Source organism: Rhinatrema bivittatum, chromosome 12, assembly GCF_901001135.1.
Source record: "Rhinatrema bivittatum chromosome 12, aRhiBiv1.1, whole genome shotgun sequence".
NCBI classification, from domain to species: domain Eukaryota; kingdom Metazoa; phylum Chordata; class Amphibia; order Gymnophiona; family Rhinatrematidae; genus Rhinatrema; species Rhinatrema bivittatum.
In genome coordinates this window covers 74959943-74973464 of record NC_042626.1, presented here as the reverse complement: position 1 = coordinate 74973464, position 13522 = coordinate 74959943, and the positions used below count along the sequence as shown (strand labels likewise).

At 48.8% G+C, this 13522-nt stretch overlaps 1 protein-coding gene across 5 annotated transcripts in view; it reads right to left on the bottom strand.

Moving 5' to 3' along the window:
* PGAP3 (post-GPI attachment to proteins 3) overlaps positions 1 to 13232 on the bottom strand; it is a 46396-nt gene extending 33164 nt beyond the window's left edge. For 4 of the 5 annotated variants that reach the window (XM_029572155.1, XM_029572157.1, XM_029572159.1 and 1 more), the window contains exons 1-3: positions 12928 to 13232; positions 12324 to 12421; positions 11213 to 11365 (exon numbers count right to left, since the gene is read on the bottom strand). In XM_029572155.1, the coding sequence (XP_029428015.1) occupies positions 11213 to 11365; positions 12324 to 12421; positions 12928 to 13093 (417 nt within the window). In that variant the 5' untranslated portion in view covers positions 13094 to 13232. The remainder of the gene's footprint in view (positions 1 to 11212; positions 11366 to 12323; positions 12422 to 12927) is intronic. The other variant, XM_029572156.1, reaches the window with a different exon arrangement.
* Positions 13233 to 13522: the final 290 nt, after the last annotated feature.

The window sequence follows — 13522 nt, the reverse complement described above, 5'->3', positions numbered from 1 at the left end:
TATTACCACACCCACTTCGAAAAACATTTCTATTGTAGGGGCCTCTGGAAAGCCACTTATCGCTCCCTTTCTTCAGAAACGACAAGTCCGGGTGGGAGGACAATTAGTATCTCATCAGTTTCTCTACGTCCCGGGATGCCCAGTTCCCCTCATAGGGAGAGACCTTCTTTGTAAGTTAAGAGCCAACTTACAATTCGAATCGACAGGAGAAATAAGAGCATCCTTCGCTGATAACCCAGTCTCTCTCATCTGTCCACTCCAAGAAGAATGGAGATTACATCTCCCCATAGTCAAACATACCACTACGCACCGATATGGAGAAAACACCGTCCTCAACGAAAAGCGCAGACAGCTAATGGACAGTATACCTAAAGTATGGGCTGAACAAAATCCAGGAGGAATAGCCATCAACGCTACCCCTATTTGGATCGAGATGAAACAGAATGCACAGGTGATAAATCAATCTCAATACCCCATTCCTTATATGGCCAGACAAGGAATTCAGATACACCTGCAAAGATTGTATGATTTGGGCATTCTCCGGCGAATCCGATCTGCTTGGAACACCCCTCTGTTGCCAGTAAAGAAGCCTGGATCAAATGACTATCGACCAGTACAAGACTTAAGAAAAGTGAATAGTCAAGTAGCAGATCTAGTAGCCCTCGTGCCAAATCCGTACTCAATCCTGGCTCAAGTCTCTCCTGCATCAAAGTGGTACAGTGTCATTGATCTCAAAGATGCCTTCTTCTCCGTCCCGGTGGCGGAGGAATGTCAAAAGATTTTTGCTTTCACATGGGAAAATGCAGATACTGGAGTAAAGCAGCAGTACACATGGACTAGGTTGCCTCAAGGGTATAGGCACTCACCTACGCTGTTCGGTGAGCAACTGGCAAACGATTTAAAGATGTATCAAGTAAAGTATGGGCCAGTCATACAATACGTGGATGACCTTCTGTTGTTTCGAGAGACGTACCTCGAATGTGCGGTATCCACTCTTCAGCTGCTAAAGACGTTGTACTCAAAAGGGTATCGTGCAAGTAAAAAGAAAGCGCAAATCTGTGAATTGGAAGTAGAGTATTTAGGCTTCCAAATACGTGGAGGAACCCGATGTCTGGGGATTTCTCGCACCAGTTCTATAAGAGATCAACCTGTACCCACTTGTAAGAAAGAGCTCCGGGCGTTCCTGGGAGCTGCAGGATACTGTAGGCTGTGGATTGCTAACTATGCAGTTATTGCTCAACCCCTGTACGACAAGCTGCGGGGTAAAGAGGCAGAATCTCAACCCTTCCAATGGGAAGGAAACGAACTGGCAAGCTTACGACAACTAAAAGAAGCCTTAATTGAACCACCTGCCTTGGGGTTGCCAGATGTGATGAAACCATTCCATCTATTCGTCGACGAGAAAAAAGGCATGGCCATAGGGGTATTGACTCAAACCTTAGGCTCATGGGAACGACCTGTTGCATATCTGTCAAAAGGAATGGACAATGTGTCAAAAGGATGGCCGGGATGCCTCCGAAGCATTGCTGCTGCATGTCTACTGATACCCGAAGCAGTTAAGCTAACATTTGGACAGATTTTACAAGTAACAACTCCTCATACTATCCAAGGACTGCTAGAGACCCATGGGCCAAAATGGATGACAAATTCACGTCTTGTAAAGTACCAAGCGTTATTATGTGAAACTCCAGAGATTCAAATACAGGACAGTAAAAACTTGAATCCTGCAACTCTACTCCCAACCCCCACTCCAGTTTCTCATGAATGTGGGGAAATTATGGCAACAGTACATTCCAGCCGACCCGACTTACGCGACCAACCCTGGCAAGGAGCATGGACTTTATTCACTGATGGAAGCAGCCAGGTTATAAATGGAGTCAGGGTCGCTGGGTATGCTGTAGTCTCCGAAGACGACATTGTTGAAGCTGAACCCCTGCCCCCAGGGACATCAGCGCAAAAAGCTGAACTAATTGCGCTCACAAGGGCTCTGCAGTTGGCAGAAGGAAAAACTGTAAATATTTATACTGATTCAAAATACGCTTTCCTTACAATCCAAGTGCATGGAGCTTTATACAAGGAACGAGGATTCCTAACTGCGGAAGGGAAACAAATAGCTAATGCATCGGAGATACATCAATTGCTAGACTCTGTATGGGCACCAAAGAAGGTAGCTGTCATGCATTGTAAAGCCCATACAGGGAGAACTGATCCCATCGCCAAAGGAAACCAATGGGCAGATAAGACTGCGAAAGAAGCAGCACGTGTGCAATCACCACATACATCAACCCCCACTTGCCCACTTCTACAGTTCACGAATGAAACCCCCATTTATTCAGCGGAAGAAAATGATTGGGCACAAACCGAACAATTTCATCAGCAGGATGGGTGGTGGATTGTACAAGAAGATAGGGTATGGATACCCGACGCCCTGGCATGGACTGTTGTCAGGGAAGCCCATAATAAAACCCATCTCGGCCGAGATGCATTAGCAACACTGTTGGCAAAAACTTACTACATTAATAGACTCTTTCAACTAACTAAATATGCTGTTAATCAATGTGTTACCTGTGCAAGGAACAATCCCAGAAATGGACCTGGTCCAGCCCCTGGACATATATTGCGAGGAACAACTCCGTTTCAAGTTTGCCAAATCGACTTCACCCACATGACTGCTTCAAAAAGATACAAAGCAATGCTGGTAGCTGTCTGTACTTATACCGGATGGATCGAAGCCATACCCACTCGAACTGAGACTGCCAAGGAAGTAGTAACATTGCTTCTCCACAAAATTTTACCACGATACGGATTACCTCGGCAGATAAATTCAGATAATGGACCAGCCTTCACCAGTGAAGTCACGCGACGTCTGAGTCAAATTCTGGGCATCCAATGGCACCTGCACTGCGCCTGGAGACCTCAAAGTAGTGGAGCAGTTGAACGAGCTAACAGGACACTAAAAAAATCAGCTCGCTAAATTGTGTCAGGAAACAAAGACTAAATGGCCAGACATCCTGCCATTAGCTCTACTACACGTCCGATGTACCCCACGGAAGTCGGGGTTAACTCCTTATGAAATGATGTACGCAAGGCCTCCACCTCTTCCATCTTTTCCTGAATCGCTGCAAATACAAGGGGAAATGTCTCTCAGTAACCAACTCAAAGGACTATATAACACAGTTATTGCGATTCAAAAATACACCTGTGACACTGAACCATTGGTCCTGCTAAACCCGATTCATCCATACCAGATAGGAAATTCGGTGTGGATAAAAGACTGGGATGAGTCTGATTCCCTCCAGCCCCGATGGAAAGGGCCGTACACTGTATTGCTAACTACTCCAACAGCTGTCAAAGTTTTTGGATGTTCTTCATGGATTCATTGGACACGTCTCAAACCAGCTTCAGCCAACTGGCAGGTTTCCAGGATTGGAGACCACAAATTAAGATTCACCCAAGGCAGGCCCAGTGCTAGTCCTGAGTAAAAAAGTATCAGTAACTACAACTGAATATTAATGTGTCCATTTCTTTCCTTCCTTTCAGAATCCATTACTTATGAATGCAACCATCTACGTCATAAAGCAATGTCACAGATTCCGACTTCCAAGATCTACGTTGCATCCATCTTCTGCATTCACTTACTATTCTTCTGTAACCCGACTACCTCTGTTTTCCTGTCCTTGAGCAAGAATTGCACTGAATGTATCAAGCTAATTCGTACTACCACTCAAACTGGATTTCAAGTTGTCTCAACAATCATCCACCAATCTCAACCACCAACTTCCTGTGCCACACTACCTGCTTGCGCCCTGAATACTACTCAAGGCTATCAGTCCTTCCATCGATGTTTAGAAACTGGCAAAGTCATATGTCATACCCCAACCACTCCTAAGTACTACAACATCACCCTCACTGTAGGTCTACCAAAGAGCTATACATCAAGTATTGTCCCAGAAGGAAAAGGCATCTTGTACTACATCAACTCCACTAAGGTTCTTATGGGAAGTGAAACGATTGTCACAATAACGTTCGATGCCTGCGAAGCCATTGATAAACACCCAAATGCACTTCACTGTGGGTCTCAAGCCTGGAGAAATTCCTATGTCTACAATCACAAATACCTCTGCCCATACAACCGGGCAGCTAATCCATCCAGATGGCTGCCATGCGGAGGGGACCTGACATTGTCAGGATGGGCTCTAGTTTGTGATTACACCGGTGGAGGTTACCATGGCTGCCACGGGATAGGACGATTAACTGCAGTAAATGGTAATACAGTATCGATACAATGGCCTCTAAGAAGCGAAGGAATCCCTTGGCAAGATACTTGGGGATTTGGTATCGACGGAACTGGAAAAGACCCCATGACCTACATTACCATCACTCAGCGAAAAGACAAACCTCGTCCAATTATTCACCAGACTACTGTGGTGGGTTATCAATCCTTCTTCGATGAAATATCTCATGCCACTGAGGGATTAAAGAAACATACAATTTCTCAACAAGTAAAAAACCTGTTTGTCAATTTGGCGGAAAACATAGCTCTCTCTCTCGAAGTCAAGAACTGTTTTGTATGTGGAGGAACAGATACAGGAGAGCAATGGCCATGGGAAGCCAAGGAAACCTTCCAATCCGATCTTAACACCTTGAATACCACTGTAACCTATAACCGTAAATCTCATCCATATGAGTGGGCACTACAGACTGATGTTATTGGCAGACTATGTATCTCTCGACAACATTCACGCATCTATACCGTGCCTGTTGGAAATTCTCCATGCACAGGAGTTCTTACTGCCAACCTTACCACCCAGACATGGTGGCAGACTGAAAATTCTACCATGCCAACTCCCATCTGGACTGACTCGACTTTGAACAAGACATGGACAGCTGCAGGTGTTGCTACTACCGTTTTCAATGCTCCAGATGGTTATTATTATGTATGTGGACGAAGAGCTTATGAACAGTTACCAACAAACTGGTATGGAACTTGCTTCTTGGCTACAATTCGGCCAAGTTTCTTCCTACTTCCCATTACTGCTGGAGAAACCTTAGAAGTTCCAGTATACAGTCCCATGAGACCCAACAAACGTCGCAGCACTCCTAAAGTATCCATAGGAGATTGGAAAGATCAAGAGTGGCCTCCTGAACGAATTGTACAATACTATGGTCCGGCCACCTGGGCTGAGGATGGTTCTTATGGATATAGAACACCTATCTATATGCTCAATCGAATTATAAGACTCCAAGCAGTACTGGAACTCCTGACAAATGATTCTGCCTTGGCTCTCAACATCTTAGCCAAGCAAAACACTAAAATTCTAACAGCTGTCTACCAAAACCGATTGGCTTTAGACTACCTCCTAGCCCAGGAAGGTGGTGTATGTGGCAAATTTAATCTTTCTAACTGTTGTTTACAGGTAGATGACAAGAGTAAAATCATTGAGGAGATCACTGATCGAATGATTCGCCTGGCCCATGTACCAGTGCAGACGTGGACTGGAATCCTTGACTGGACAGGGTCTTTACCCAACTGGCTCACTTCCATTCCTGGCCTTAAAGAACTCCTCTTTCCTCTGATACTTCTTGTTTTACATGCATTCTGTTTCCTATTTGTCTCCCTCTTATTTTTAGGCATCTCCGATCCATGATTGAACATATTGCTGATCGGCGAGCAGCTGCTCACGTCATGATGATTAATAAGTATGTGTCTGTCTCCACATTTCCTTCATCTGATTCTTCTGACTACGACACTACCAATGATTTGGATACTGATTCTGATAAAGAGTACTTAACTACTAACTTATAAGTCTGATAAACTCTAACCTCTAAGCATTGCCATAATGGAGCCAACGTGTTGTTGGGGTAAGTCGGGCTACAAAGGGGGGTGACACCAATATGGTCCACCCGTCTCAAACCCGTGAAGAAACCAACGACCTAACAACATATTAGGGCTCACATTCAATGTCACTGGTATTAACTCTCATTGTCGTTTCAGTTCCTCTTCAGATATAAAGTGATACTTCTGCCTTCTCTTCAAAGTTGAAGTATCAAAGGGGGGAATGAAGAGGTTCAATTTCGGGACCCCCCCTGAAGTACGAAAGAGCAACTGAACATCTTCCGACTAATCATGCCAGCAGTGAAACGCACAGCCATCTTGAACATACTAATATTTGCAACGCAAATGATACGTAATGCGTAGTGACGCAGTGACGTACTAATTTTTAGCGTAACATAACGTAACTCCATTTTGGAATAATACTTGTATTGTATTAATACGAATGACAATGTAAAATGTCTAACACGTCAATTAAATGACGAAACAATAGTCTGATCTTAAGCTACACCTACTAGAGGACCACGCTAGCTAATGCTTGTTCAGCAATTTGTGAAATGTTTGTTCAGCAAAAACCAGAACGCATGTGTGAAAGATAAGAGTTGTAAAGTGCATAAAAGTTTGCTCCGGAGGGGGCGTGGCATGCAGTTGTACTGAGCCTTTGTCTTAGCTGCATCTTGCTGGCAATAAAAGTCTATCTTTACGGATCAGTTGTCTGGACCTCCTTACTGACTAAAAAGAGACGGTTACACAAAGAGCCTTCCCCTCCCGACAAGCAACTGATACAAATTCCGGCCTACAGGCCGCACCATGCGGCATGATCCCCGAGCTAAATTAGGATCGGGGCCCGAATAAAGAACCAGCGTGACCAAGACAAACCCTCGGGAGCTCGTAAGAACTGAAAAGGATGGCAAAAACGGCGTTGGAAGAAAGGAGGGCCGAAAGAGACCGCTAGGTCGGCTCAGAAATTAAATCACCTCAGCATTTTTTTTTTCTTGTGTGCAGATCTTCAGAGGGTGAGTGAACCGGGCTCCCCGGTATCACCCTCAGCCATGGGCAGTTACAGGGCTCCCAACCCTCTGCTCCAGAGCCTCTGCTACCAGGGGGGATGGTCCCACCAGGACCTAGCAACCCCCTGGGAGGCTTAGAGAGATATCTTCTCTGTTTTTTGTTGGTTTTTTTTTTTTTTTACTAAATCCTTGTCATTTTAAGATTCCTGAAGGAAGGAATACCAACAAACTAAAAACCTAACACCAAACTCAGACTAGGTTTTGCACCTCCACCATCTGCTGGAGACAGAGAAATACTGACAAACTCTAGGTGGCACCTCAGGGGTATAGGACGGAGTCTGTTAAAACTGCTCCATCTGCTGGAGGGGAGGCAAAACCCAGGAGTCTGGACTGATCCGGGTACGTGCAGTGAACTCTCCGTCGGTGACCAGCGACCTTGGGTGGTTTTGTCTGCGCAAACTGCTCCCCAACCTGACAGGCTGGCATCCGTGGAGATCACCACCCAATTTGGAGGGTCCAGATCCACCCCCGCTCCAGATTGTTGCACAATAGCCACCACAACAGACTGACTCTGCAAGCAACGGCATTGGTAAGTGGAATTGTTCCGACACCGGGCTCCACCTCAACAATAGTGCACGCTGTAACGGGTGTAAGTGAGCAAATACCCATGGGACCAAATCCAAGGTGGAAACCATGGATACCAGGACTTGCAAATGATGCCAGACTGTAGGGTTCACCCTCAGGAGGGGGGCCCGGATCTGATCTTGCAACTTTGTCACCCGGTCTGCCACCAGAAATACTTTGCTGCAAAACGTATCAAACAGCACTCCCAAGTAAACCAGTGCTTGGGTGGGCTCCAAGTGACTCTTCTGCACATTTATGATCCAGCCGAGCAACTGTAAAGTGAACCTCACTCTCCGGACCGATCTCTTGCAGTCCTCCCGTGACTTCTCTCGAATCAACCAGTTGTCCAGATACGGATGGACTAGAATCCCCTCCTTGCGAAGGAAAGCCGCTACCACCACCATGACCTTGGTGAACGTACAAGGAGCTGTTGCCAGACCGAAACTGGAAATGCTGGCTCAACACCTTGAAGCGCAGATACCGCTGATGGTCCAGCCGGATCGGTATATGTACATACGCCTCCGTGAGATCCAGGGACGCGAGAAACTCTCCTTTCCGTACAGCAGCCATTACCGTCCTTAGGGTCTTCATACGAAAACGAGGGATCCGAAGACAACGGTTGACCTTCTGCAGATCTAGGATGGGACGAAACGTGCCCTTCTTCTTGGGGACCACAAAGTAAACCGAGTACCAGCCCTGGCCCTGCTCTGCCACTGGGACCGGGACAATGGCCCTTAGATCAAGCAGTTGCCGTAGGGTTCCCTGAACCGCCTCGCGCTTGCTGCGTGAGACCACGTGGGACTCCACAAAAACCTCCCGAACCGGACACGAGAACTCTAGAGCATAGCCATCTCTGATCACCTCCAAGACCCACCGGTCTGAGGTAATCCTTGCCCATTCCACGTAAAAGCTGGATAATCTGCCTCCGACAGCTTCGACAGCGGAATAGGTGCTCGTGGCTTCATTGGGAGGGCTTACTGCTCCCTGCACAGAGGTTTCCAGTCCCTGCCTGGGCGGCGACCACCGCAAAAGGACTGCTGGTGTCCCAGTGTCCAGAAGGTGCTGAATATCTGCCAGCTCGAAATCGGCAAGAATCACGAAAGCTAGCCCGAGGGAGAAACACCTTCTTTAAAGATCTTCTACCTTCTGGTAACCTATTGCCCTTGGACTCCCTGAGCAGCTTTACCAACTGATCCAGATCCTCCCCGAAAAGGAGCTTGCCCTTGAAGGGAAGGTTACAATGTTGGGATTTAGAGGACAAATCTGCTGCCCAATTATACAACCTGAGTCGTCGACACGCCACCACCACGGACCCCATGCTACGTGCAGAGGTACACACCAAATCATATAAAACATCTGCCATATACGCGATGCCCGCTTCCAAGCTTGCGGCCTGTAACGCACCACTGCCACCGGCCCCGGAACCGCCTCTTGAACCCAACAAAGGCAAGCCCTCTGCATAAAGCTAGCGCAAATTGCCGCTCGAAGGCTCAGAGTGGCCACCTCAAAGACCTGTTTTGGCTGGATCTCCAGCTTGTGGTCCTGCATGTCCTTCAAAGCAGCAGCTCCAGCCACAGAGATAGTGGTTTTCTTCGTGACCGCCGAAACAGCCGCGCCTACCTTTGGAATCTTAAACAGATCCAAAACATCCTCCGAAAGGGGATAGAGTTTTGCTTGTGGACCTTCTTAGGCAGAGGAAAGGATGTTGTTAGTCCCCGAATCCCATCGAGGACTGGATTAACCCCTTCACTATCGGATTCCTCCTTAAGACTCAAGTCCTCCAAAACCTGGGGAATAAGGGGCCGCAGTTCGTCCCGTTTAAACAGGCGGACAGCGCTGGGATCGTTCCCCTTGGCAGCCAGGAGGTCATCCGCATCCGGGTCGTCTTGAGCAATGTCTCCCAGATCAGGAACCCGGGTCCGCCCCCGGATTTGGCACTGTTCCCGAGCCAGGCCCTTACCCTTGTGGCTCCCCGGGAACGGTCCTCCACCGAGCGAGGCTGTTCCACCGAACGCTTCTGGGGTTCCGTGGGCCTCCCATTCTTAGAAGGCGGCTCTGACTGATCAACCGGCTGCCCGGGTCTCTTGTACGCTGCTTGCTTCCTAGAGAGGAAGGCCTGGTGCAGAATGAGAATAAACTCCGGAGAAAACCCTTCCCCCACTGGAGGATCATTAGGTACCGAGCAATCAATCCCCAAAGAGGGATCCTCCCCCATGGGGGCCAAAACAGGAGGGGAATCCTCCTCATGCGATCCGCAGCACAAGGCACCCCCCACCCCTGTGTGTGTGTGTATGTGTGTGTGTGGCGGGGGGGAGAGGAAACGGGACACTGGCCCCGACGAGAGGAGGCCCTGCTTCTCAAGGCGAACCCCTGAAGACGAGCCCTCCAGCCCCGAGGAGCAGGCTGTACAAAGAGAGGCCGTGTCTAGTACCTGTCTGAGCGTACCACACGCGCGGCAGGCCGCCAGTTTGGTGCTTGCTGCCATTAGACGTTCCGCGGAGCCATGAGGTCCGAGGCTGAGGGCTCAGGCCGGCGTCAGTGCAGAAGTGCTTGCTGCCGCCGTGGCTAAATGTTCAGTCAGGCACAAAACAGAGGAAGTACGCCGATGCCGCTCGCACTGAGAGCCGCGCCTACAAAGCTAACTTACCCCCTCCCTCTTCAAGCAACCCGGAGCCCCGGGAGCCGAGGTAAAGTGTGGGGGAAGGCACTGCACACACTCCCCGGCCAGCCGCTACTCATGCAGGCCCCTCCCTCTAGGCACCGACTCCTTACCTCAGATTCCAAAAACGCAGAGTAGGTTGGGTTTTTTTTGTTTGTTTTTTTTTAACTTTATGGAGCCATATCCTAGTGCAGGGAGTCAAGGGAGCAGCTTCGACGGTGAGTAAACCAGGAACCCCTGGCTTTCAACACACCAGATCAGTGCGGGCGAAACCCTAGGCAGGGGTGTCCAACCCCCCGGACGCCTGGCTTCCACTGAGGGATGGCCCACGAAGGTGCCTAACTCCTAAGGGAGCTGACCTAACAAAAAAAATTCCTATCTTTCTTAACAAACTGCTAACTAACTAAAGACTGCAGGAGTGCACCTCTACCATCTGCTGGAGTCAGAGAAATACTGAGGGACTGCAGGTGGCACTCATATATGTAGCAGTGCCCAAAGCTTTGCTCTCTGACTCCATCTGCTGGTAGGGATACACAACCCACTGGTCTGGACTGATCTGGGTATGTTCAGGAATGGGGTTTAAAATGGTGCAAAAGTACATAATGAGCAGGAACTGCACTTGAAGCAATATCGCAGAACACACAAAGTGCAGATAAAAGTTCAATCCTGACAGGACACTCACAAAGGGTGTATAAATTACAGTTTTTTTTATTTCTCCAATATGGCAACTCCACTGATTTATACAAGCTATGGCTTAATGGCGTCCCCCGACACGGTCCCGTGTTTCGCCGCGGGCTGCATCGGGAGGGCTCGCCACCGGGAATTCACAAGAAAGCTGACAGCAAATGTACTTGAAAGGTGCCCCATCCCCTCCTGCTTTCTGACTTGTTCTTTAAGGGGATAGAGGGATAAGCACAGTGGAGCAGTATCTATACCAAGCAAATTTCTCATGGAGCAAGTATCTGCCTGGCAAGCCCTCAAACCCCTCAGCAGTATCTCTGCATGCAGCAGCCTGTCATGCGCCCCCACCCCAGGAAAGCATCAAGGTTTGCCAGCACATTCAGCTGGAAGTCTGAAGTCACCTACACAGGCAAAGGCAACACAGGTGTGGTACATGGGCGAGGAGGGAGGCACGCTGGCTCGGTACCGGTTCAGCATTATGAAGTTGGCCAGTCCATTAAGAAGTGAGGCGAAGGCAGATGCGGGCTCCTGGAAGAAAAGGAAGCGCGAGAAGGGCCACTAAAGGGGAGAGAAAGGGAAAAGGTCAGTAGGCAATGTGCACTCTTCCTGCTAACCTTCTGGGCCTTGATTTGTGCGAACAAGGCAAAGTCACCCGTCATACACCCACTGCCCTCTTTCTAGTTGTGACAGCAAACCTTACAATAAGGGGCCACCCTAGAATGGGCTGTCCAAATGTCTCATCCAAGCCTGCTCTCCAGGAGACCCATAACAAACAGTGATCTGATAGATTTCTACACATTTGTTCCCTCATTTCACACAGCAGTGCAGCTACACCTCAGAGCAGCTCAGAAGGTTCCTCTTCTGCTTGTCAATGTCACAGCTGCTCATACTTACAGACTTGACATAAAATCAACAAAGCTGATTTTAAGTCTGGGAAAGCACGGATTTTATAACATACAAGCATATTATAAAATCCATGGGCCGAATTTTACATGAGTATGCACAGTGATGCAATCAGGTCTCCTCCAATTCCCTCCCAGTCCGCTCCAATTCCTTCCCTTTCCCCTCTCCACCACGACCCCTAATGCCTACCTAGCTACCCCGAATTTTTTTATTTTTTTACTTACTGCTCCTTGGGAACAGAAGCAACTTACGTGTGCCAGCACTGTCCCAGCCTGCCCCTTTGAAGAGGTCCGGCACTTGTGCTTGTATGGGGTTTAAGTGCGCGGTCGGGCCCGCTTGAAAATGTGTTGCAAGGCTTGGTCAAGCACTTAAACCCAAGGTTTTACGCGCACAGTCTTTTGAAAATTTGGCTGACAGTGTACTATTTATGGGCTCTAGGATTTTACACCAATCTGTTTCTGGTAAGAATAACACTATTCACACTGATACTACAATGATCCTCCTGCGAAACACAAGATGCTGCATGTCTTTGGAGGTTTTGAATTATTTGCTAAGCATGTTCGTCCATTTCTGAACACCTCCAGTGTAATCTTTGTTTTTGACAACCACTCACCTTGCCATAGAACTGAGGGATTTTATGACCTTCTTTGACGTACAGCGCCACAGTGTACCACATACACACATAGCTACAATCATCTTTACAAGTCCAGCCTGTTGAGGAAAGACAGAATTATTCAGCTACAAACCTGAACTGTAATTCCCAGCTGAGCAAAGGCATAAACACACTCCACTCCTGCAGGAAAGCCACGTGTCTGTGCCAATAAAGTGCCCTTAATGAAAGCGAGCCTGGCATACCCCACACTGGGGTATTACGACGGTACATATGCACTGACAGTCACGGCGGGGTGGAGGAGCGGGATGGGGGCAGTACTACCCTTAATGTAACTGACAATGAGCTGCATCACTCCTTTACCCGCAAAGGTCCCCCGAAATCTGACCGAGCATATAGGGGCCAATGTCATGGGGCAGACTCTCCATGCAGTGCTTACTGCGAGTTGCCTGCACCTCCATGCTCTGGGGCAGGACACTACAACTCCTTTCTCTTTTCTCCTAAAACAGATTCCCCCCCCCCCCCCCGTGACCCTGGGGTATATAACCCGCCATGGTGCCCTCCCGCATGCCCTCGGCCTTAAGAGACTGTTTACCCCTTCCCTCACCGGTCAGACGCATGTAGGAGGGCTGCTGGGCGCGGAAGTCCCGCAACCGGGCCCCAGTGCAGTTGCTTTGCTCGCAGCGGGCGAGGCAGTCCTGGTACACAGGCTCCCGGTCGCCCTGGGACGCAGCCGCCGTCCCCACGAGCAGCAGCACCAGCAGAAACGCCATACGCACCCGGGGGACGGTAAGGAGCGGCGCACCGACCGGAAGTAGCGCCCGTCGGCGATGCGGTTCTACCGAAACCCGGACCCCCGTCCCGCGAAAGCAGCCCACGCTTCCAGGGCTACGTTCAAACCTATCTCTCGGCTGCTCACGTTAAGTTTCTGCCCACTTCCGGTGTTGCACATTTACGGCCGGGAAGGCCCGCTCTGAGGTCCCGGCCACTTCCGGTGAGGGGTGAGACCTGAATTCTAGATATGTGCTGTCAAAATGCTATATAAAGGGGTTTCAAAGGAAACAAAATAAAATATAATTACAGAAAGGATAATGAGTACAGTTCCTAGCAGATTATTTTCACTTCCCTCTCAAAACAATTGCCATACTGGGATAGACCAAAGTAGATTAGTCCCCTGCATCCTGTTTCTGACAGTGGCCCAT